General features: G+C 46.5%; 1 protein-coding gene across 1 annotated transcript in view; it reads right to left on the reverse strand.

Annotated features, from left to right (window-relative positions):
• Positions 1-23,565, reverse strand: part of Khdrbs3 (KH RNA binding domain containing, signal transduction associated 3) — a 147,097-nt gene extending 123,532 nt beyond the window's left edge. Inside the window, exon 1 of the mRNA XM_051159570.1 lies at positions 23,426-23,565. Within this exon, the coding sequence (XP_051015527.1) occupies positions 23,426-23,513 (88 nt within the window). The 5' untranslated portion in view covers positions 23,514-23,565. The remainder of the gene's footprint in view (positions 1-23,425) is intronic.
• Positions 23,566-25,042: the final 1,477 nt, after the last annotated feature.

Here is a 25,042-nt window from a genome sequence, read left to right on the forward strand (position 1 = left end):
AGTGTCTGGCAGTGAAAAATTACATTACCACTGCATGCTTTGATGCCACTGCACGGCGTCTGCTAAAGGGACTGAAGTTAAACCTCCAGACGGTATCAGTACAAAACATCAACGCAAAGGAAAAAGCTTGAAAGACATCATCACCTCAGAGAACTCCACTCTGACCCATAGGCCAATGCCCCAAGGGCCTAGGGAACCTCCAGGGCTTCACACCTCGGCCCACACTTCTTACTTTAGAGATCCATTTCTGCAGCTATCAAAGGGCTCCAAAGTAACCTCTGCTGCCCACACCTGATGGGTCCTTGGCATTGCAAACATTACCAAAGCACCCAGCTTTAGTTCAAAATGGATCTCTCCACTCTTCAGCCAACCCAATGCAAGCACACACATGCATGAACATGATTAGAGAAGAGTCCCACCGCCCAAGATTAAAAATTCTAGGATTCTGAGTTCAATGTGTTATCAACGTACAGGTGCACGCATCAGATTCACCTGGCCAGAGAAAAGCTGTCTTCACACTGGACCGGCCTCCATCCCTCTCCTGACACCCAACTCTTATCTTCTTCCTTTAATTATTGTTTTAAGAATTTGAAAATGGTCTTATAAATCCTATTATGGGAGGAAGCCTCAGAAAAAAAGAAAAATTTTCTTAAATCTAGAAAGAAATCCCCCTCCTCTGGGGGCGGGGTTGGGGGGTGGGGGAATGGGGAGGGCGGAGGAGGAAGGAGCTGTTAAACATCACTCCACATTGGAAATCCACACTTCTCTGTACTATTTAGTGAAGCAGACACGTAGAGGTCAGCTTAGAAACTAATTTTGCATGAGTACTTATAAGAACCGGATCTCTTTATGGCTCCCAGTGGTATTTCACAGAACTGACGAGTGGCAGATTGCTGCTACACATCCAGTGTCAACTCCAAAGCTCACGTGACTCACACATTAGGAGTGTTCATAGAAATGACTGACTGAGAACACGGCTTTCAACCTTTCTGTAACAGTAGGAGACAATGTTTTAAGCTTCAAGAGCCATGTGGCTTCCGCAGAGGACAGCTACAATGGGTACACCGATGTCTCTAGTCCAATAAAACTTTATTAGTGGCCGCTGTAATTGAATTCCATGTAATTCTGAATGTCAAGTAATATTTTTAAGGCAGACATGGTGACACATGTCTACAGTTCCGGCACTTAAGGGAGCAGAAGCAGGAGGAGTTTCAGGACAGCCTGCACTATTTAGCCACATTAACCAACTGGGTTAATTGACACTTACAGAACCCCCACCCCCACCCCCACCCCCACCCCCACCCCAAAGCAACACATACAGCTTTCGGCTTTCGAAGCATCAAGGGCAGTCAGTGAAGCAAAGCTTGTCTGAGCTGTGCAGCCATCCTGGGCAGACTCAGAACACTGAGCTCACACAGAGGACAGTCTTTGATGGCACTGGAACTAAACTACAAGAATGTGATGGATCAAAGGACATTCTTTAAACTCAGAAAAAGTTAAAAGCTATACTTACAAGTAATCATTGGTCAAAAAGGAAATTACAGAATATTTTAAATTTTAAAATGAACAAAACAAAATTTATAGTAGGCAGCCACAGAGGGAAATTTTGCTTTTCTATTTTTATTAGAAATGTCTCAAAGCCACAATCTAAGACTCACCTAAAGAAACCAAGAGAAAACAAAAGTAAACCCTGATCAAGAAAAAGCCTGTCAATTAAGATTAAATTTCAGTAAAACCTAAAACCAGCCCAAGAAGACAAAAAGCTATTCTTTGAATTGTTCACATTCTAGGATAACAGAAAGGGCAAGAAGGGGGGAGGGGAGGAGGGCAAGAAAAAGAAGAAAAGGGAAGGCAGGGGAAGAGATCAGAGGAACAGAATGTACATTATCAAGAGTGAGAGGGCGGCACTCCAGACTGCAGACCCCAAGACATGACAAGGACAGTAAAGAAAAGCCAGGGACACTATGTATGTAAATTCAACAACTTAGAAGAAATCAAACAACCAGCTTGAAAAACAAAAACCACTACCCCAGATCACTGTGGAATAAACCAAAGAGTGCTTAGCTGACTTGCAGACACCTCATCTGCTAAACAACCCAGATAGCTTTACTTTTAAAAATTCTACACACACAGTTAAGAAATAACATTTCAATAAAACAAACACCTTCAATGTGGACCACATTTTGGGGGGAATCTTGACTACTCTCACCACCTGTCTGAACCACTAAGTTTGGGGGCTTGGAAGCACTGTTCCTGGGCCACACTCCTTTCATGAATTCCAGACCCCAGAGTCAAATCATAGCAACATGTCTGTAACACCTTCTGTGCTCAAGGTTTACAGCCACAGTCTTATTTAATCTTTACAGCTAGAAAAATGAGCTAGATTGGCCTTGATTTCCTCGCTTCCAGCTGCAGACACAAAGCCTTGGCTTCCTTCTCTCTCAGCAAAAAGCTCAAATGCTTTGCTTTCTCCAGGTATAATAGCGCACTGCTGGTATTTGGAGTAGGGGGAGACACATGATCTAGAACAAGAAAATGTTAAACTCTGCACCTATAACTTAGGTTCATAATAATAGCATTCCATCTCTGTAAGAAAAGACATTTACATCTCTGACCCGGAAGAGAAACAAATGGAGCCGGAGCCTGAGCCTGCGTCTGACTTTTGCTGTTTTCATTTTGGCCTAAATGTTCCACGAGCCAGTGGAACCAGGAGAGGACTGGCCTAAGCACAGACTACAGGAAGCACCAGCTAAAGTGGACAGGAAAACAGCAGGAGGAAGCAAACTTTAAGGTTCAGGGAGGATTGAGGGAGTGTGTGACCAGACCGACTGCACTGAGGCCTTCAACACCAGTGCCTATGATGCAAAGGACGGAGCAGTGAGTGCACAGTCTGGAAATCCAGGGTATGCCAGTGTCAGCCTGCCAAGCTGAAACCCTGCATCTGGCCAGCACTATGAAAGACACAAATCCTCTTGGGCATCAAGCTGAGCAAGGGAGATAAGACATATAAAGAAAGCCATGGGGAGGATCTGGACAGAATTACCAAAGGGAAGAAGGCCTCTAAACATGCTACTGGCTAGACTGTAATGGTTTTAAAACAGTCATCATAGCCACACTGCAGCGGCTATGCTGCAGTGGGATGCTGCCTGCCTTCAGCATCTCAAGCTTTTCCTTCAGCATCAGCTATGAAGAGGAGTTAGCTATGTGCTCAAGCTACAATATTCAAGACACAACCCCTTTTCACCTTACTTACACTGCCACATAGAAAGTGTTTACAGCCTCAACTTCAACACTGGCTCTTTCCGGTTTGATAATAACCCGACTCCAATCAAATACAGTATTCACTACCGATACATATTAACACTGTCATTATACATTAATGCTATAGACTCCATACAGTAGACTCCATATATGATCTATTATATATGTTAATAAGTGCTGCTTCCTCAGTTTGTCCTTTTTCAAAGCATCTCCACTGTGAAGGATGTCATAAGTTTTCTCAAGGATGTCTGGAACAAGGCTGAGCTTTGCCATCCGTGGGTTTCTCTAATCCCTGGATGCTGAAGCCAAACACTAATACAGATAGATAATGGCATAAATTAAACCCCACTAAAAAGCATTTTTCCTAGTACGATAAATCTGGAGTAGGCGTCTCTAAACTACTCTGCCAAGCAGTAAGAACTACTCACAATTACAAAGCTATCTTAACAGCTCATTAACTGAAAGAAACATGGCTCCTCTTGCAGCCAGCCATGTCTACCTGATAAAGCTACTTGCTTCATAATTTGGCAAGAATTAAATGATCTATAGCAATGTATTTGCCCTTTTATATTCTGTCTCTGAGGCCAGGGTGCTGATAATATCCCTGTGAGCAAAGAAAAACTAGCATTGAAAAGTGTGCAAGTAACATCAGAAAGTCAGAGATGGCACAGACAGACAGACAGACAGACAGACAGATAGGTGGGTAGAGAGAGAAAGAGGAGGAGAGGTGGGTATTGCACAGCACTGGCCACATTGTGTAGTTTCCCTATATACGCCCAGGCAGACTACTTTTCCTAAGGCCAGGTACTATACTTTAGTGACACTTATGGTCCTGGCGATCAACATTAACACATCAACAGTAGTGAACTAATAACAGGAACAGATAACATTTATTGAATGTTGCTGCCTGTCGAGTAATAATGTTTTACACGTGTTAGCATATTTCTTCCTCACCCAGAGTCCTCTAAGGTGGCTACTTTTACTATAGCCATGGCTTGAACCAAATAAAGAAATGTAGGGCAAGGGAGTTAACTTGCCCCAGGACACTCAGCCAAGAAGCAGGACGATGAGACAGCCTAAGCTTCAGATCCCATGCTAGTCACTCTGCAGCACCATCTTCCAAAGCCAGGGCACATTGCCAAGTGACACCAAACACAATGGAGTCCTCCACTTACACTCTACAATACCCCTGTTAGTGTTCTGAACCCAGAAACAGTCTCTGGGTCAGGAGAGAATGAGATGGTCCTGACTGTGCTCAAACATCAAGCCCTTGGAGGTGTGAGAGGCCCCTGAAGGGTGCTTAGCTGATGGGCAGCAGGAAAGCTGACTAGCAGAGACAGGCCAGAAGCAGGATGCTTTCATACCAAGGGGCATTGGTTACGAGAAAGGAAAGAACCATGGGATGGAGTGCAGGACCCTCTTCCATGTGATTTAGACCATCAAGTCCCAAAGGCTAATCGGCGACCAAGGTCCCAAGACACAGAGAATGACACATTCTCCACACCACAGCTGCCCTGACAACAGCCAACGCTATCACAACCAGAGGGCAATTACATACTGCCACAGGAGCTGCAAACCACAACAGACAACGGCATTGAAAGCATTTCACTGCTGTCCACTGGCTTCAGAGTCTGGGGCTGCACAAGAATGCAACTACAATAATTATTGGTTTAAGAAGGTATTTGTGGTCAGGCCTGACCATTGTACCATGTGTTTGATGTGGAGCAAGAGTTCATAAATTAGCAAGTTCCAAACACGGGCCAGGACCAGAGTGTTGAATTAGCACACACAGCACTGCACAGAGAGAACATACCAGGGTTTACCTTCTTTCCGTGCTAAGAAGGTAGAGGCAGAGGAAGGAGACCGGTTGTCTAAAAACACTGTGGAAGGAGGGGAAAGCCCCAGCATGACTAAGCATAAGAACAAGACTGGACAGGTGTGCCATGCACAGAGCTAAGTAAGCACTAGCTGCCGCCAGCTCTGGGAGTTTATCCAGGATGTTATAGGCCAAGCACATTTTACCTACTTTAAAACGCACATGCTTGTGCTTCTTCGATGTTTTTTTCTATATAATTACCATGTTGGGCACTCTGAGTTTCTCTCTCTAGAGTTCCCTGAGCTTTATGGAATTGTTTCAAGCAATAACGTTGACTATGCTGAAATAAGATGCACAGAACAGCAAAAAGAACACAGGTCTTCCATTCCAGAAGCAACCTGCTTTTCACTTAGGCTAAAACCTAAATGTCTCAGAGGCTCAGTGGTAGTACATGTAAGGCGGGGGTGCTGGTACCCATCTGCAGGAGGCTGTTGCAAACATTAGCCGAAGTGATGATATGGAGAACAGACTCAGTTGTACAGAGGGTCGGTGGGAGCTACCACTGACACTGTCATGTTTTCCTTCTGATTATGGACTAGCTCGAGCTAATTACTTGAAACTAGACAAGAAGCCCTCACTCAGCACTATAAACTGAAGACCGCTTTCTCCTGAAGTTCGGCTTTACCGATAGCTGGCGCAATCCAAGTAACACTGCCTTTACCATTTCTGCAGCTATCATCTCTGAACAACCTTTACCTTTTTTTTCCCCCCTGGTTCTAGTTTTCTATCTTAGTCACCCAACTATTTGGGAAGCCAGACAGCTTTGAAAACAAATGGGCCCAAATCAGAGTCTTGTCCCATCACTGCACTTGGCAACCTTGTTCAGCCTGCCTTTCTGAGAGTCTCATTGAAGATAAAGACAATGGTTTCCACTTCGCGGACTGCAGAGCATCAGGATTAGAAGGAACTACTTTAGGAGAAAACAGAAGTAGTAATTAAGAAACAGCACAATAATAAACTTAATAAAGTAGGTTCGACAAACAGTGGATGAGACGCAGAGTGGGAGAAAAAAAAGGAACAAGGGTGGGGGGGACTTACCGAGTCAGTTAGCTCCCTGGGCATTCTTCTGATATGCTATACCAAACCTTTGGCAATCGCCCTGGCAGATGTTCTGAGTATTATACAAATAAGGCCTCGCTGTGAAGTGGAAAGGAGGAGAAATCAACTCCTTAACACCCTTCCCTCTCACTTTACTGTAATTATTTGAAAGGAAGCAAGTGAATCAGCCTGCCTTCCACCTACACTGTATTCAGTTCCACACCAGCCATGAGACCTTAGGTCAGTCCCACCTCCACCACGAGAGCCTCTTTTCCCACAGGTAATATGGAATTTACCTCCATCTCAGAAGATGGTTCTGGGGTTTGGGAGAATGCAGCCTGTCAATCTCCCGGCACAGCCTGATGCTTAGCAGGAATTCAAGCTGTAAAAGCCCAGATTTAGCCATCACAGGTGTGAGCTAGAACAAGCACAAAGGCCTCAAAAATGGAGACACAGAGCAGAGATGACGGCCTCATGGAAGGATCTGCAAGCCCACCCCATGCCCAGTTTTCAGAGGTCAGAAGAGGAAAGCCAGATTCTCTACAGCGCATCCAACCTACTCGAGGGCATTCGCAGCAATTTCAGGCCAGGACTGTGAGGTAATGAAGCCACTGTATTTGTAACAACTTGTCACAACAACCACAGAAAAGAAACACACTATCAGTTTCTTCAGACTCATTTTAAGTAGATCTTAAAGCTCAGAATCTGAAAACTGAAAAAGAAAATAATGTTGCTTCCTCTATACAGTCATACCGCTCATTAATATAAATCAATTAAGGACGTCAGTTTTACTGAACTACAGTGAATGAGTGATGTTAACCGTGAGGACTCCAGGCTTTGTTCATAAAGAACTCAGGATGTTAAACTACACAAACACTCAGTAACACTGAGCAAGGGGGCTAAGTTAAAATGCCAAGAAACCAAGCAGAGAAATACCCCGGGTCTGAGGAAGAGCCAACTCAAATGAGGGCACGCTAAGCAAGACTCTGCAAGTGCCTAGCCTGCCTCGCCTGCCTCACCCCCTCCCCCACCCCGCGAGCTTGGGCCACCTTCAAGCACACTGCAGTAGGTTCCGCTGTGTCCTGGATTTGGTTTGTCCTTTAAACTTCATGCTGTGAATGCTCAGTCCTTAGTGATGCAACTCCCTCAAGGTAAATGGGTCCTAGAAGAGCCATCCCATGCATGAAATGATGTTGCCCCACTAGAGAGGTTTAGGTCTAGGCTAGCTCTTTAAGAATGTGCAGATTTCTGGCTCCTTTTCTATGCGGTGGGTTTCCCTTCCACTTCTCTGCCACACTGATGCAGCCAAGAGATCCACATCACCTCAGGAGGCCATGCTGGCAGAATGATCCAACCACCAGAGTCATGAACCATATAAACCTTTGTATAAGTGAACTGGCTTCAAGTAGTTTATTACAGCAATACCAAAGGAACCGAGGCAGGTTTCAAGCTAATGCAAGATTTGAAATCTGTTATAAACATTTAAAAAAGAGAAGCCATACTATTCTTCTTTGTAGACCTATGGACTATCAGTTGACACTAATATTTTCTCTTCATGTAAGAAGGCCAAATCAACTTGATTGCAAAGGTTTATTGTTGACATTTTCAAACAGATCAAAAAACATTCTAAAAAGAGCCTCCTACGGGTCACTGGAATAGACATACTTTTACTAAAGTGCATTAAGTGAGTTATGAAACTGCCATAGCTAGTGTCCTCACTTCACTAATTCACTAGGAAGTAACAGTTCACTTAGGCAAAAGAATTACCCACTTCACTCAAGTCCATAGAGTATAACAAGGGTCCCTGTCTTCTCCTTAGCCAAGGCTATATCAATCAACTCCTGTCTTTACCAATACATCTGAGCCAGAGGGACAATTAATGGAGCTTCTGTACAAAAAACACAATAAATAAGTAGATAGATAAATAATAAATTAATAAATAAATAGATATTGTCCACAAAAAGATCTTTCCTCCTCTAGCTCTCTTTTTGAGCAGCTCTTGTCATGTGGCTTCTTCTTACAGTAAGAAAGCTCTAAAATACTACGCAGTGTGGATCAGGCCACTGCCTCCCTCAAGAGAGCAAACCAGACCAGAGTGAGAACCCAGAAGAGAGACAGCAGGGAAGAAGGTGCTACATGTGCTTTCTACTGAGCCCTAAGCACTAAGAAGAAGAGCTGGCCATTAATCTCTTGTGGTTCCTGTGTCAGAGGTCTGTGGCTTCCTCCGGGAGTCAAGCAGGCCCCAGGCAGGCAGAAGGATTCACATTCAAGTTTCTCAAGATCTCAGCCTAAGCATTCTCAGTCAGTGTACTCACATGCATTAAGAGCACCCACAAACCAAGTGCATATTGCATGGTGCCTACCACTAAATGTAAAGTCAACTGCCATGGCGTGAGCCAACCCAAAGTCAGAGACGAAGAGAAGCTACAGGGGCTGCTGAGTCTTCTAGGGGGTGAGCCTGTGCTTTCCCCTGACCCCCTACCCCCCCCCCCCCCCCGGGCTCTGGTCCACTTTAGCAGCTGGAGTTCCAGGGTGTCACGATCAGGATCAGCAGCAGCAGCAGAGGTTAAGATCCCATCTGAAAAGCAGCTGCCTGTAAGTGTAACTCAGCTCATACACTCTTTATGAAGGTAGGAAAAGGTGACAAGAGAGGCTTGCCCTTCGGCCAGCCCTCTCCTGTCCCGGTGCCGCCTCAAGCATCAGGCTTCACAAGCCTGATGTAGCCATCCGAGAGGTGACACCTCTCCTTAAAGCCAGTTGCTGGACACTCAAAAGGAAAACAATCTACTGCCCTCCCTAACCAACACAAGCTGAAGGAAGGAATCGTAAGTGACAACCCTGAAACCTCCTACTTCTCTGCTCTGCCAACAGCTGTGCTGCTCTGAGGGCCCAACACAGCACAAAAGAGCCACATTCCTTACATAGAAGGGGCTTAGGTTTTCCTGGGAGTAGGAACTCCAAAAATCCATTGAGACTGACACAGTGGGATCAGTACAAAGCACTGTTAAAGAAGAGGGACCACTCTGGGCACTAGGAACACAGATGAATAAGGCATGAGTCCGTTCTGCTACATAGCAGACACAGAGCCTGGCCTGTAGCCTTCAGGGAGGCCACGTTTTGACACTAGGGAAAAGCCTTCATCATCCAGACTCAGCAGTGCCCAGGATGTCCCTGCTCCCCATCGGGGTCACTCTGGAGTCCCTCTTCCCACCCCTGACTAGAATACTGCGCCGCGTGCGCCTAAGCTGGGCCGCAGTATCCAGGCTGTCTTTATGATAGCACTTACCACCCTACAATATAAATGTCTTTTAATTTGGCTGCTTCCCCACTGTGTTGGAAACTCTTTAAGCACGGATAACATATTAGCCAGCTCCATGTTCCAGCACTTAGCCCAGCCTAGCTACGCTTCCAATACAGAAGGACGGAAGCTATCCCTAGCCTGAGGAGACTGGGGAGGGAAAACACATGCCCTGCCTGCCTGCTAGTGGTGCCCCTGAGAGGAAGGCTATGGTTTTCGCAGTGCAAAGTCATGCTTCATCTTCATTTAGCTCCCCAACTCTACACTGGTAGTCACCCTGTGTGCTACCCAAACAAGTCAGCCAAGAATTCTTAGGCTGTCTTCTAAGTACCTCAAAAAAAGCACCCAAGAGCCATAATCTCTGGGCCTAGTACTCTGTGCTGAACTCCCTGAAGGAAGGCAACAGAAGCATGTGTGCTGCTAGCTCACCAGACTTGGGAAAAGGAAGGTTGACTAAATTTTAAGGACTTAACGATATATTTATTAGCACTTCACACACGATTGCACAAGAGCATTTGGGGACTAAGACACTGAAGTCATCTGCGGTACTTATCACCAAGAGAGTGCAGAGCTTAACTTATAAAGGCTGAGAAAAGGACAAAACTATAGAACTGAACCATCCAAAACACAACTTAGGAATGGGTAAATTACACCTCTTAATTCTAATCTTTGTATTCTTCTATGTCACTGGAGACTGAAAATACTGAGCAAGGCTTTGGCCTGGTGGTGCATGCCTGGTAACTTCAGGACTGGGAGACTGAGGCAGAAAGACTGAATTCTAGATCTGTGTGAGATGCTTAGTGACCTGATACCAGCCTGGGCTGCACAGACGGAACACTTGGAACTCTGAATCTCTATTGGTTCTGATTAGCATTTTGCTAAATGACGGGCATTAGGTCAAAAAGCCAAGAAAGTCTTTTCCCAGTGTGTGATGCAGACACTGCATCTGGGGATGCAGAGACATTGAAGAATAAAGCCTCAGGCTTTTCATGTAAAAACAAAGAAAAGCAGTAAACAGTTGCTAACTGAACGGGAACCTCAGAAAGCATAAGGTGCCTCCAAGGGCAGCAGCCCTGTGGAGGGCAGCAGTGTGCTAAGTTCACCCCACCACACAGTGGCCCTGGGGGGAACTGTGCACCAATCCGAAGACAGGGCTGAGGTCACTTCCTGCTGCTGCCAACAAGCCAGAAGGCCTGCTGGTGGATGGAAGATCTACCTGCTCAGCCATGCTCCAAACTCACTTTAGATATCTAGGAATAACAATAGATACTAAAATTAAATAAGGAGACCATTTAGAAAAGCCTAGTTTGTTCCAGAGCCACTGGAGATGTCTTATGTGGGGGCAATCACATTTCCATGTCAAAATACTGCTGTGTGCTGTGGCCAACGGGGCTCCACTTCATTGTCAAACACTACTCCAATGCAGACAGTATGTTTCAAGAGGTGACCATTCCTGGTGGCATACCTTCCTCTGAGAACAAGGTCACTCCAGATAAAACCCTCTTGTCACTGCTCTCAAAAAGTCCCTTTATAAATACATTAAAGTAATACATTACATCAAGACAAATGTGAGGGGGGAAAAATATCTATCCTGCAACAAGAAGAAAAGTATAATCCTGAGATTGTTTTTCACCCAATTGACTGGTACTAAATCTTGCCTCTCTGCTGAGCCTGCAAGAGTCATCAAAGGCCAGGGGAGGGAGGAGCCAGGGGCCATACCCCACAGTGCAGTCTGTCTTTAGCCAGCCTTTACTAAGGAAGTGGCAGGCTGGAAAGATGGCTCCATTTGTGTTTGTCATGTAAGCAAGAGGAACACAAGCCAAGAGCCAGCTGCAGCAGCACATGCAGCACCCTAGCAGTGGATAAGCAGACAACCAGAACCTGAAACAGAACCATGGGACTTGTCGGTTTAGCTGAATCAGCAAAGTCCAGCTTCAGTGGATGCTCCTGTCTGAAAATATACAGCAGAGCACAACTGAGAAGGACATCTATCTGATTTAGACCCCTGGCCTCTGCATGTGTGTAGTGTGCGTGTGCATGCACGCATGCACACATGCACACATACCCTCTCTACCCCACTCACAGAAGGCAACTCTCTTATTGTGCCACAAAAACTTACTCTCCTAACTTTACAAAACTATTTCTCCAATATAATAATACATTAAAAAGGGCTTAAAAGACTCTCATATTGCAAGCACATTGGCAAATTGTACGACATTGGAAAGATCTACATGAGAGAAAAATGTGGTCCGCAGTTGATGTAGCTCACAATTATCCTTTGTTAGTTCAGACAAGCACTGTCTACTGTGTCTCTCCTGGGGGTGACAGCAAAACTTATACCAAATCTTGTATTTAACCTTTAACATGAGATGAGTACGGGGTGGGCTGACCCCGTGGCACACAGCTTGTTTTTCTAAAGCCTGATCGCAATACACATGCTTGCACTAATTTATATACTGTCCACTGTGCCCTCTGCTCTCCCTATACTAATGGGAATCTAATAGAAGGCAAACCTCAAAAACATCTAGCCTTTGGTTATGGCACAAAAACAAAACAAAACAAAAAACAAAAACCTGAGTTTAGCGTGAAGACAAATACAGACACAATTACAGACTTGCCTCAGACCTCTGTGTGCCAGACTGCTGAGGAAGGGGTCTGACAGCAGTGTTATTACAGCAGCCCAGACCCTGGTTTACATGAGCATTCCACGCTGAAAGAAACCAGGACACAGCATAAGACAGGGCTGGCACAAGATGCTGCCCCAAATACCCAAATCCACAGACGCTCAATCCCCGGTGTAAAACAGTGTGATGATTGCTTACATTAAGCTGTTCGTATCCTCTCTGTTCACTAAATCATCTCTACAATATGTATTAGTACCCAATACTATGTAATTGTGTATGACTCACATAACAAAAAATATATACATGTCTAATAATGATTCTATATTTTCAAATGTTTCTGATATATCCTTGGTTAAAAACACTGATGTGGGACCCATGGATATATAACAAACCAGCTCTCTTCCCAAATGAAAATTCCTTCAAAAGGACCAAGGGGACAGGGCAAAGGGCTCCTAGTAACCACATGAGGGACAAATGTGAGCATCAGTTTCTACAGTAAAGGCTCATAACTCATTGATTAAAACAATCCATGAATGCACAAGATAAACGAGATAAAGTGAACAGAGGGAGGTAAGGAAAAGGAGTATGGACAGAGAGAAGGCAAAAGAAATGTCCCGTCCCGAGGAACGCCAGCTGATAAATGTAGCTCGAGCAGTAGTTAGAAAAGTGCCATGTTATAAACACCACGCCCACAGCCATGCATCAGGTAGGAAGTATGAATGGTGCCAAAGTCTGTGAGGGACAGTTTGACAAAAACGGAATATTTAGCCTTAAAGTTATCTTCTCAGTAAAACACCAAGTAGTTATAAAAGAAGACAGTTTATTTGGGGGGAGGTGCCAGCATAACTACCACAGGTCACCAAATTGATCACCAGTGCCTTGAAGCTTCTGGCATCATGTGTCCTCATACACAGAGGACACACTGTCTCCTCCGCAACAGTGCAAAAGAATGGGACAGCCCAAACTTAATGATGCTATCCCAGTAACACTGGCATGGCCACAGAGGTCGGGGAAGGCAGAGGGCTGGTGACACTAAAACACTGGGAACGTGGCAGCTGGATGCAACATGTGCACCGGATCTGGACCCCTCAATGGCAGAAATGGAACAAATGGCAAAGACAGGTATGGAATTGAGTGAGAGGCTAGCATCATATGTGAACTTGTACAGTGCTGCAAGAGCAGGCCCTTCCTGTTAGAGGAATACGCAGAGATGTTAAACAATCAGAGCCAAGGCCGAGTAACACACACGCATCTCGCCATCAGGAGAGTCGTGAACGTACAGTGAGGACACAGGAAGAAATGACAGTAAATTTTAGTTAACGCAGTGAAGCCACACAGGTGGTGTAAAGGAGTCTTAGCACTATCCTTTTAATATAAATATAATATAAATATTGAAATAATATAAAAATAAGCATAAAATAAAGCTTATATACGCTTTAAATTATTTCAAAATAAATCTTTAATGCCAAGGGGGAAGAAGTATATTGAATATTAGAGGAAGAGGAGACAGATAAATAGCTACAAGGTAGCATCAAAGGAGCACGAAGATGTGGGGAAACAGAGAAGTCAGAGACGTTACATGCAATGCGCTGGCACCAAGTCACTGACCGTACAGTTCTCAGCATCTAGCTCAAAAAGCTACCTGGTCCTGAAAAATGCAGAGAAAGCATCCTAACCCTGTGAGTTCTACCACAGCACATAACCCTCTCTGTGAACAGTCTTTAGCATGTTTCCCTCCCAGACAGGGTCCTGACCATCCAATAAGATACAGTGTGAGGGAGAAAAAGGAGGCTGGAGAAGCCAGCTCTGGGGTTAGGAGCTCTTGCTCCTCCTGCTAAGGCCACAGATCTGTTCCCAGCACTCACAGGGCAACTCACAAGCCAGCTTCAAGAGATCTGATGCCCTCATATGGACTCTCCAGGCATGCATGCAAACACACACACACACACACACACACACACACACACACACGAAATAATAATATCTTTAAAAGGATTGATTGATATATTAACAACAATAATGAAGGCGAGGGCAAGGATGACGACAGCAGCAGCCATTTTTGCTCTATGCTCTCTACACACCCAGTGTGCCACAGCGACTCCTCGTGGCACCACACTGACACACCACACACACACACTCCAGAGCACAGGTATGTGTTTATTCATCATTTTCCAGACAGAAAACTGAGGCTAAGAAGAATTAGTGCAGCCACAAAGGCAGAGCTAAGACATGATCCCACATTTGCTGACACAAGACTATCCTGTTCTGCATAATAGTCCAAGTTTTACCGGGGGATCATTTCCGCTAACTGTGGCTTACGAGCAGCCTAGAGCTAAGACAAAGGTTTTTTCTAAGTGGTTAACTTCTGTTTATGCTCCCTGGGCACAAATGGACTTTGAAAACAAGAGACAAAGAAATGAGGGCAGTAAGAAAGTCCAGGCCCTCCCCACAGAAAGCAGGGAATCAACTTTGCACTGGTCAACTTAGGCAAGGGCTGGGGAGTGATATAAAAGGTAGCTCATGGGGACCAAAGAAGACCAGGTGAAGACCCCACATTAGATACCACTGTCCCTTCATCTCAGTGACAACAAATGAGCTAAACACAGAGACAATACTGTCCCGGCTCAACTTAGCAGTGTTAAATATTCACAATTCAACTTAGTTGTTCCAAGTGCTCCAATACATACTACTTCCAGCAATGAAAACAAACTTTTGGAATTCTTAACAGTCTCTAGATACCGTGACCCAGTATTCAGTCCTGTTAAAAAATCACTTTAAAAGAGAGCTGTGTTTGTTTTCAAATCCCTTTGAGCCCACCCCTGACGGGCCCTCGAACTCACCATTCAATTCAATAGCAACAAAGGCAAGAAGAGGTAGAAAACCCCACAGCCACTCATGAGTCTTTTCTTTCCGTCACTTGCTTACACACTGTCATAGTGACATGCCAACTAATTGTGAAAACTGTAATTCCCCTTCCATGAGAGTGTAACAGCCCCTTGCCACAAGGCAGACCATCCTGGTATCTCTTTATAAAGTGTCCACCCTAGTGTTTCTACAGTCTTTCAATGGGTCACAGAGCCCTCTCTAAGTTAGTCTCATGGCTCACTCAGATGACCCTGTGACCACTCTTACTTTATCTGTAGAATGAGATGGACAAAACCAACTATACTCAGTAGTACCAAGACTAAAAGAAATGTGGGAAAAGCACACTAGCAATGGAGCACTGCACCTCTTAGGAACCCAGAAACACTAGCAACTAGACAAAAACACTCCACTGTACCCTGAAATGTTGCCCAGGAAATAACCCAAATCTGGAAAAAAAATAGTATCAATGCATGAAAACCCAGAGAAAGACAAGTTTGTACATCAACAGTCATTTCAGTTCAAAAGTTAGAACAGGTGGAAGAAGGATCTGCAGCTAGGTGGAGCGCCATCTAGTGGAAGAAATGCATATCACAGCCGTATATTATGTACAGAACACCAGGAAAAGGAGAGTGAAAATTGCCCCTTTTAATTTCTCAATGGGACCTCAAACCAACACTGACCCCAAGTGTAGGATTTATGCTGAAAGGAGAGACAAAAAGGTTGCTCTCTCACAACTACACACTTTGCCATACAAAGGAAGAGCATCAGTAATATGCCAAAACACCTTTAAAATCCTGAAAATAGCAGCAGGGGCTCCTTGGTAGAAACCATGGAAATTTACAACCTCTCACCTCAGAGCAAGCTCTCTTGTGCTGAGGAAGCAGTGCCCACACATGCCCTAAGCTGTGGTCATAAAAATGTTTATGCAACTTCATTTGTTAAATTAGGCTTTGGCACTCCAGGAGGCAGAGGCAGGTGGCTCTCTATGAATTCGAGACAAGCCTGGTATAGAAAGTTAGCCTAGGACAGCCAGGGTTACAAAGAAAAACCTTGTTTCGAGAAAAACAAAACCAACACAGAACAGAACAAAATTTAGGCTTCCGGTGTTTTGCCTGGACTAGCATAATGAAACCTACCCTTGCTGCTGATTCTGGTGGGGATGTAAGTAGCTTCCTAAGCCAGGACTTTCTCTTTTCGGTGCTGTGTCCAGGGCTGGAACACTAAAAACACTCTCATAACATTGCTGTAGGCAGCAGGGCTAAAATCAGTGTGTAATCACTGGACTCATATACCTGTCTTGGGCCAGTCTACAAAAACAACAGGAAATAATATAGGCCCACTGTATTCTGCACTATACATGTGTAACACAGCAACCATACACACATGGGGTCCTCAAGTTGCAGATGAACAAACTGAGGGTGTGACAAACTAGGCAATTGGGCAATCCTGAAGGGTGTCACCTTCCATAATCACAGGATTCTTTCTGCACAGTTTGCTCCTAGTTAGGTGTGGCCATTTCCTATGTAAAAATGGCCCCCACCGGTCTCCACACTGGCAGCAAGCAGTCTACCCGCTGTACTGCATAGACTATCTTCTGCTCAGCAGATCCCCTGTGGAAAGCTTTGCACTTAATTTAAGGAACTGAAGTTAGCACAGTCACACTGCTGTACCCAAACTACCTGAGGCTCCAAGTGCAACGCAAGCAACCTTCATACCATCTCACCTGCTTTACCTTGGTTTCTCCCCCTCCCTCCCTCCCTCCCTCCCTCCTTCCTTCCCTCCCTCCTTCTCTCTCTCTCTCTCTCTCTCTCTCTCTCTCTCTCTCTCTCTCTCTCTCTCTCTCTCCTTTCCCCCCCCCTCTCTCTCTCTCTCATGGAACTATGATCTTGTGTGTTAACATTCTTTTTCGTTTTCCTTTTTGAGCCAGGCTTGAAAGGATGGGGACTTTCCCTAGACCACAGACTGAGTAAGAATCTAAGACATTCTGAACCAGTTGATCCGCTGGCAGACCAAGAACTAAAAGCAAAGAGCTCTCCAGTTCCACAGGAGTTCTTCCACACAGCAGGCCCTGAGAGAAGACTTCGCTCACACGCTCTCTATGCCATGCTGGCCTGCTTCCTCCAACTCCCGACATGCAAGCCTAAGCCAACCTCCTCGCCTTGAACACCCAACAAAAGCTCAACAGTGTGGCTGGAGAGCCCAGAACACAGTGGGCGGCCTTTCTTTTAGAGTACATTTTCAGACACCTCTTTTAAAAATTCATCATCACCAACGGAAGTTCCTAATGGGCTTCTACCATAATCAAACTTTTATTTAAAAACAACACTGAATAACAGGCTTTTATATCCTTTCTTAAAGTATCCTTTCAAAGACTGAGGTTCCAGTCTGAGCATGGGCACCATCTCCACTGCTTTTTCCATTTTGGAGCAGAGATGCTTCATTAGGGGGCAAAAGAGGAGGCAAGGCAGGGATAAAAGTACAGACCTTGCAGGACCCTGTGTGGGTCAGAGATAGCGCATAGCAAGCACAGGCCACTAAAGAGGCCTTCCATGTGGTAGCTTGTATTTTAACCATTTATAACCACTGCGACAGAGCTAAGAGTATCTTGCTTACTGCTTTGGTAAAAAAAAAAAAAAAAAAAAAAAAATGGATGACAAGTGACAACGAGGTCTTTAGATACTGTACTGGCTGGTTTTGTGTGTCAATCTGACGCAACCTGGAGTCATCAGAAAAGAAGCCTCAGTGAAAAAAACACCTCCATGAGATCCAGCTGGAGGGCATTTTCTCTATTTGTGAGCCATGAAGGGGAACCCAGCTCATTGTGGGTGGGGACATCCCTGGGCCAGTGTCCTGAGTTCTATAAAACATACGTGCAAGGCAAGAGGAGCAAGCCAGTGAGCAGCACCCCTCCATGGCCTCTTCATCATCTCTTGCCTCTAGGTTCCTGGCCTACTTGAGTTCCTGTCCTGACTTCCTCCAATGATGGACTATGATGTGGAAGTGTAAGCCTAAAAGTTAAACCCTTTCCTGCCCAACTTGCTTTTTGGTCCATGGTGTTTCATCACAGCAATAGAAATCCATGCTAAGACAGGTTCCCAAGTTGAAGCTGGCATTCACAGCAGTTCAGTTGATCCTCTGACTTCCAGGTTCAGGGCCTCAGTGGCACACACCTTTAATCCAAGTACTCAGGAAGTGAGGCAAGAGGGTGGATCTTTATGAACTTAAGGCCAGCTTGGTCTACTTTATGAGTTCTGGGACAAGCAGGGTTACATAGTGAGGCCCTGTTTAAAAAAAAAAAAGGAAAGAAAAGAATGAAGGAAGGAAGGAAAGAAAAGAGAAAAACAAAAGAAAGAAAAAGAAAAGAAAAGGTTTCTGGTTGTCGCCTGGAATAGCAAATTAACTCCTTCAGGTAAGAATTGTAAGACAAGTGCTGAGAGCTTCCAGGAGTCTAGTTTGACTGTCTTTTTGTTTTTACTTGTGTTGTTTTTTTTTTTCCCAATCATTTCTTTATGGATTTGAGAAGGAAAACTGATTGCACTGGAGTGCACTGACTTAACAAATCCTCAGGAAAGAATAAAAGTAAATAAACATCTGATTCTAAGCAGAGCTGACAACATCTTCTCATTATCTCCTGAAAAAGACCCCTACTGTTCCTCCACAGGTAGGACCCCCCCCCCCCCCCGCCGGCATGCTCTCCTGCTGCTGAGCTTAAAGCCTCCCTTCCCTCCTCCCTGCTGTTGAAATTGAGACCTCATCCCCACCCCCTAGGCCTGGTGCTCCACAGACATTAGGAACAGAGCTCCTCTGTGGCTCTGCATTTCTGGCGCACAATCACTCTTCCACCTGTATGCTAATTATTGCACAACTGTGAAGGATGGAGATCATGGCCCAAGCATGAGACTTGATGCTATGACCTGCACACAAGGACTGGTTAAGACCAGGCCGTCTTGCCCAGCAACCTGATAAGAGCTAAACAGCATCATCACTACAGGACAAAGGTAAGCACCAGGAGACAAAGGTAAGCATCACTGGAGCCAAGGAAAAAAAGCAATGGAGCCCTGCCCTTCAGTGGAGAGAGGAAAGGAGAATGAAAGCAGAAATCTGAAGGGGGAAGAATTAAAATAATAAAAATAGACACCATATCATGTACCTTTCAACCCAGTGTGGTCAGGGAGAAAAAGAAGGAATGACACATCTGGAAGCCAGGCTTCCCAAGTGTCCACCAGCTTTAAGCAACAGGACCTTCACTTGCCGGATCTCCAAGGGTCAGAACAGAATACCACAGCAAAACCAACAACCAAGCTTTGCCTTGAGTCTCACGTCCTGAAAGTGTGCCACTTCAGACTATTCTACAACTAAAACCCTAGCCCAAAGGCCTCTCCACCCCTGGGTATTGGCAGTAATAAGAACACAAGCATCCCCTGGGGAAAGAAGGGTTTCAGAAATGTTGTTCTAGCCCCTCTGAACCTTGTGGTGACTCAGTATCCCAGAAGAACACCTAGAGACTAAGTTCCTGAGGAAAGAAGACGTTTATAACACTGAAACTCATTTTCTCCCACCGTGGAGCACAGGGCCCTCAAGTTCTCCATCTCTGCTCCAGTACCCAGCACAAAAAGCCAGGCACACAGGCTGGGCCCCCAAGGTCCATGAGCTGGAATACTGACACCCTCTATAAGATGCATAAAACTCAGAAGTGGCTGACCTCCAACCGAGTCACTGCATCCATTTCCTACAAAAGCAAACCACAACACTCACAACCAGAATAGAAACAACTTTTAAAAACAAACAAACAAACAAACAAACAAACACAAAATAACGGCAGCTTCCCCTGGATGAAGTGGAGAATCACACTCCGAAGCATATTTGCACCACACCTAAACACCACTCTGCCAATCTCACTGCTGAGCCCCCACTGTACAAGTCTGAGCACATTTAACCCAAACAAAAAGGTTTTTTCATTACAAAGAAATATGGGCTAATGGTCCTCTCTCTGTACATATATAGCCTAATTAATGCAAAGAACCCTAATATTTGAGAAACTGAGGTAACGTGAAAACTATTATTTTGAAATAGCAACAAAGCCTTTATCAGTGTGGGCACACAGACTGCCTCACTTGCAGCCTTCACTCCACTTGGCCAGGAATAGCCACCAATCCATCTATTATCAGGTAATTAAAAACACGGGGTTGTGCCTTGGACAGGGAGCCATCCAAACCTTGACCAGAATGCTAGAGCAAATCAGCACACAGGACATTTGGAGAGGGTTTCCTAAGTGGGAATACCTCCTGCTGACAAATGCAACACGAGTACACAACACCACTCTCCTCGCCAACCAACCTCCCAAGCAAGAAGCACAGCAGTTCACCCAGTAGGCACAACTGTAGGAGCAAGCTGGGAACAGTGAGCAGACACCAGAGTCCGATTTCTTCCATTTCTTACCAAGCCTGACTTCCGTCTTAATGTCAATGAGGCACTCTTCTTACTTTTGTTGGCAGATGAAATTTTACATTTGGGGCAAAGAGAGGAAAGCAGCTACCTTTGGAAATTAAAAGTCAATTCAATAACTCACGTCCATCATGAAACACGGTCCTGGAGAAAAGGCTGAGGCCACCTGCACTAGCTGAGAGTGTACCTGACAGCATATCCACCCAAGCCCTTACTTAAAGACAGGAACAACAATGGTATCTCAGCCGGGGCGCTGATCAATGTTTATGAATACTGCATTCTAAAATGACTACGTCTCATTTATAAACTGTCTCATTATCCTGCGGTGCTGATTACTAAGCTAAAATACTGGTCGCCTGAGGGCTTTAATTCACAGGTGCCTTGGCCTCAGAATGAAATCTACAGTGGAGGTCTGATTCTTCAAGGAAGTACAGAAAGAGACCACTGTCTTTTACAGAAGAACATCAGTCTTTCTAAAGAACCTACTATTTCCCTCTCTTACATTAAGTTAAACAGGGACAATCATATTCGCTGCATTGATTTCAACAGTGTTTTAAATTAACATGCAGGAAGAGTTCATTTCCTCTTTTTGGGAAATCCCATGTAGAAAGAAGAATGCCTCTCAAGATAGAAGATACAGGTTCAAATCAATTCTCAATGCCCACAGGCTGCAGCGGGGGTCCCAGCAGCCTCCCAGGAAAGCAATGACTGTCTTGCCCACAGGCAGTGTGAGGCTGGAACCAGATACTGAGTGCTTGGAGAAACTTTGTAAAAACTGTGTTAAACCATAAGGGCTGCGAGCTTTGGAGATGTTAGTCTCTCCGTACATGCCACACCATGGTAAAGGTTTACAGTGCCAATCATTCCCTACTGTGGGAAATTCCAGCATAACTTCTAAAAAGAGACTTCCCTCACAGGAAAAAAAAAATATATAGCAAAATAAGAATAGCAATGCTTTCATATGACCAGGAGGAAGGTGGCTATCAGATTTCAAATGAAACTTTGCCAAAACTCACCCAAATGCTGACTTCAGACGTGATTTTTTTAAAGGTACTTGTACCATTGGAGTTACATAACAGACCATAATTAATATTTTAAATGGCAGAGGTATCAGCCTCCGTCTCAAGTCATATAAAAACTCACGGTAGCAGAACCACACTAGCAGCAAGGCGTCCTTCATCGGTAAGAAGTGTACTTCTTACAAGAATTACGTTCCTGATGAAAAGCCAGGCAACCAAGTTCAACACCAAACAAGCCCTAAATAACACCTCCTGGTATCTGGTTCAGGAGATGGAGCCATTATTAACACCAGCAGACACAGGAACCCACACATCTGTGAACATCTAAACAGCACACGGCTAGGACAACACGGCAGGGAAAATAACCATGACTTTGAGAATAGCTCATTACCCTTTAAACCCGGTTTTCCTGATTGAGTACAACCCAAGTTTGATTTGGTCTCTCCGCTCGGCAAACTGTACTTGGTTTCATAGTGCAGGCCGTTTCTAGTCCACGGATCTCACACAATGTACAAAGAAATTTCTTACAGAGATGACAGCCCAGCAGGCAGCAAAAGATATATGTAAATCATAAAAAGTGAAGAGTACAAATCTAACTGCAGGAATCTAACTACAAAACTCTTCACAAGGACCAGGCAGTAGGACTTAAATTCTTTTTCTCTAATTGAGGAGTGAATGCCCATTACTCACAAGCCTGTTATATTAAAGAAATTAAAATAAGCATGTCATTAACGGACGGGGCTGGCAAACATATTTCTGTTCAACAATTCAAAGACGCTTAAATTCGCGACAACAGCCGACTCCTGGCAACTGTCTACAATAGGCAAGTAGTAGAGGTCGTGGTTCTAAAATATGGGTATCTACACGCAAATAGAATATGTCTGCCTCATCTTTCTCTCACAACAATAAGAGTCGGGGCCAGCACTGAGCGCAGTATACGCCTAAGAACCACTACACAGAGTGATTCATAAAATGGTTACAGATCTGACCAGATAAAAAGACTCTGTCCTTTCCTTGAAGGAAAAACAAAACAAATAAAAAGCCCAGGGGTTCCCAGCCCATCTGCCTCTGAAACGTTTATCCTAGACGCGGGTGTGTAGCAAGCAGATAGATCCCGGGAAGGCAAGCTTCATTTACCTTCCATCCCAGCAGATGATTCAGGAAGCCAGAGAAGTAGACCCGAAGAGCACTGGTCCTGGGTAGGCGTGCCTCCATAAAGCCCAGGGTCCCTGTCCTTGGCACTTCCCCGGTTCCTTTCCCACCCGCGCTGGTTGAAGGAGTGTAAAAATAAATGGCACAGGCGGGTGGTTCCTTTGGCAATGTGCTCAACCTCGAGCCTGCCACCAAAGAGGGGTCACCCGCCCAGCTTGTCTCAAAGAGAGGAAGGGCGAGCAAGAACTGGCTCTCTGGCGAGCCTCCTCTCCCAAACTGAGTCCTCCAAGGGCCGCCTGACTGCCAGGCTAGCATGAGTGCCCGCCCCCAGGAACGGCAAACTGCCCAGCCGGTGGCTCACTCACACACACACACACACACACACACACACACACACACACACACACACAACCGTGGGAGAGGGGCTGGGCTCCTCCCTTGGGGCCACTGGGCTCCGCTCCTCTTTCGTGCCTGAAGGATCTGACCCTAAACCTTTTCCAAGGTCCCCAAACTTCACTAACAACCCAAGCACCTGTTCCCTTCACGTCCTACGCAACCCATCCACCCAAGCCCATCCATTTCCCTGCAGCGCTTTTTTCCAGCTCCTTGGACACCCTAAACAGCCCAGGTCCCGGGGCGCCCCACTCTCCCTCTCCAGTGGGCTCACCCAGGATCCGCCCAGACACAGGCTCCTACACACTTGCTTTCCTCCGCCCAGAAGTTTCACCTGGGTCCACCAGGGTCCCCACGGGTGCGCCTCCAGTCCGGTGCAGATGCCCGGCCTCCGGCCTCCTCCCTCCTCCCCGGAGCCGGCAGCGCGGGTGCCGTTAACGGCCGGCACGCTCACCTCGGTTCACTAGGCGCAGGGCGTGCGTGAAGGAGGGGTCCAGAGAGTCCTTCTCCGCCATCAGCTCCGGCAGGTACTTCTCCTCCATACTCTCCGGCCGCCGGGCCCGCTTCTCCGCCCCGCGGCGCGCGCGCGCCAGCCGCCCCGCAGCCCGAGCCGCCCGCCCCCGGCGGCGCGGACCCCGCCAGGCGCCTCGGCGGCCAAGCCGGGCGGGCGGCCGGGCGGCGGCGGCGGCGGCGGCGGCTCGGGGCGGGCGGCGGCCGCTCAGCCCGGCCCCGTGGAGCCCCAGATCACCGCCCTGCGGACCACGGGCTGCACGGCGGCGGCGGGATGAGCGAAAAGAGCTGGCCGGCTAAGCGAGGAGCGCTGGCCGGACTCTTCCGCCAGCCGCGGCGATGCTTAGGTCTGCTGCGACCCGACCCGCGCGCCGCCCCGCGCGCTCTGAGCTGTCACCGCGCGGTGTCCCGCGCCCTCCCCCGCCCCGTCCGCCGCGCCTGCGCACTGTGCCGACCGCCCGGCGCGCGCCGCCTCGTGGGGGCACTGGGGCTGCGCGGGCTCGCGGCGGGGATGTCGTAGGGGTTCATATGTTCCCCCAGACCCGGGGTCTCCATCCCGAGCTCCCCGATGAGCGCCTCTAAGCTGTCCAGCTTTGCCTTGTATATGCACAGTCTGGGAAACTGAGGCTCACAGGTCAAGTGGAGCGTCCAAGGTCACCCGTCCTAGGGAGGAGGGACAAGGGCAGAGGCTTGGGAGCCCAGGTTCACCGGGGCCTACCATGGGAGCTAGCAGTACGGACCAGGCGCTTCGTTCTCCAAAGCTCCGCGTACTTGCCTAACTTAGCTCGCTTTGCCATCTGCTGATACTTCTACGAAAATAACGCCGGGCCGGACTTGAAATGCCAGCCTCCTGAGACCCTTTGCGCAGAGGTCGGTTATGTAAAAGCGCCTGCCCTTCAGACTGTCTTTGTCTTCCAAGACTTGCTCAGGGCTGCCCTTCTTCTTACCCACGGACAGAATGGTACCTGGACATGGATGAGTGAACCTCTCTAAACTGTCCCCAGTAGAGACCCTACCGCGGCTCACAGGGGTAGTGATGTCTTCTGTCTTCCTTGAACCACCCAACCAAACCCCAGCAAATGTTGTCCTAGGTACCTTCCTTATCCCTTGAGGACCCCTGGAGTCTTTGTTCAGAGGATATATATTAGTCCCAACAATGGATGCCAGAGTCCCTTGACAGCCCTCAAGACTTCCCCAGGAAAGCCAAATCGCTTCATTTCCCCTCTCCCTGTGTTCTGAAACCATTCACAGAACTGCAACTCTGCTCTGAGGCACTACAAATTTTGTCTGAAGGAGAGGTCTCCAACTCCTGCTGCCTGGGATGGATGTGGGGAGGGCACCAGAAAAGTTTGCTGGAGCAATCCCCCAAGCACCTGATCCCTTGTTGAACCCTGCTTACACTTGGTTGCAGGTAAGATGCCACTCCAGAGTGCCCTACAAGGACCTCCCCCATGACTCTCTTTAGGTAAAACTGACAAGAGGCAGTAAAATAAACCAGTTACTAGTTATGACCCTTTAGCAAAGTTAGGTCATCTTTGCCTCAGTTTCCTTATCTCTCAGA

This window comes from Acomys russatus, chromosome 17, assembly GCF_903995435.1.
Source record: "Acomys russatus chromosome 17, mAcoRus1.1, whole genome shotgun sequence".
Taxonomy (NCBI): domain Eukaryota; kingdom Metazoa; phylum Chordata; class Mammalia; order Rodentia; family Muridae; genus Acomys; species Acomys russatus.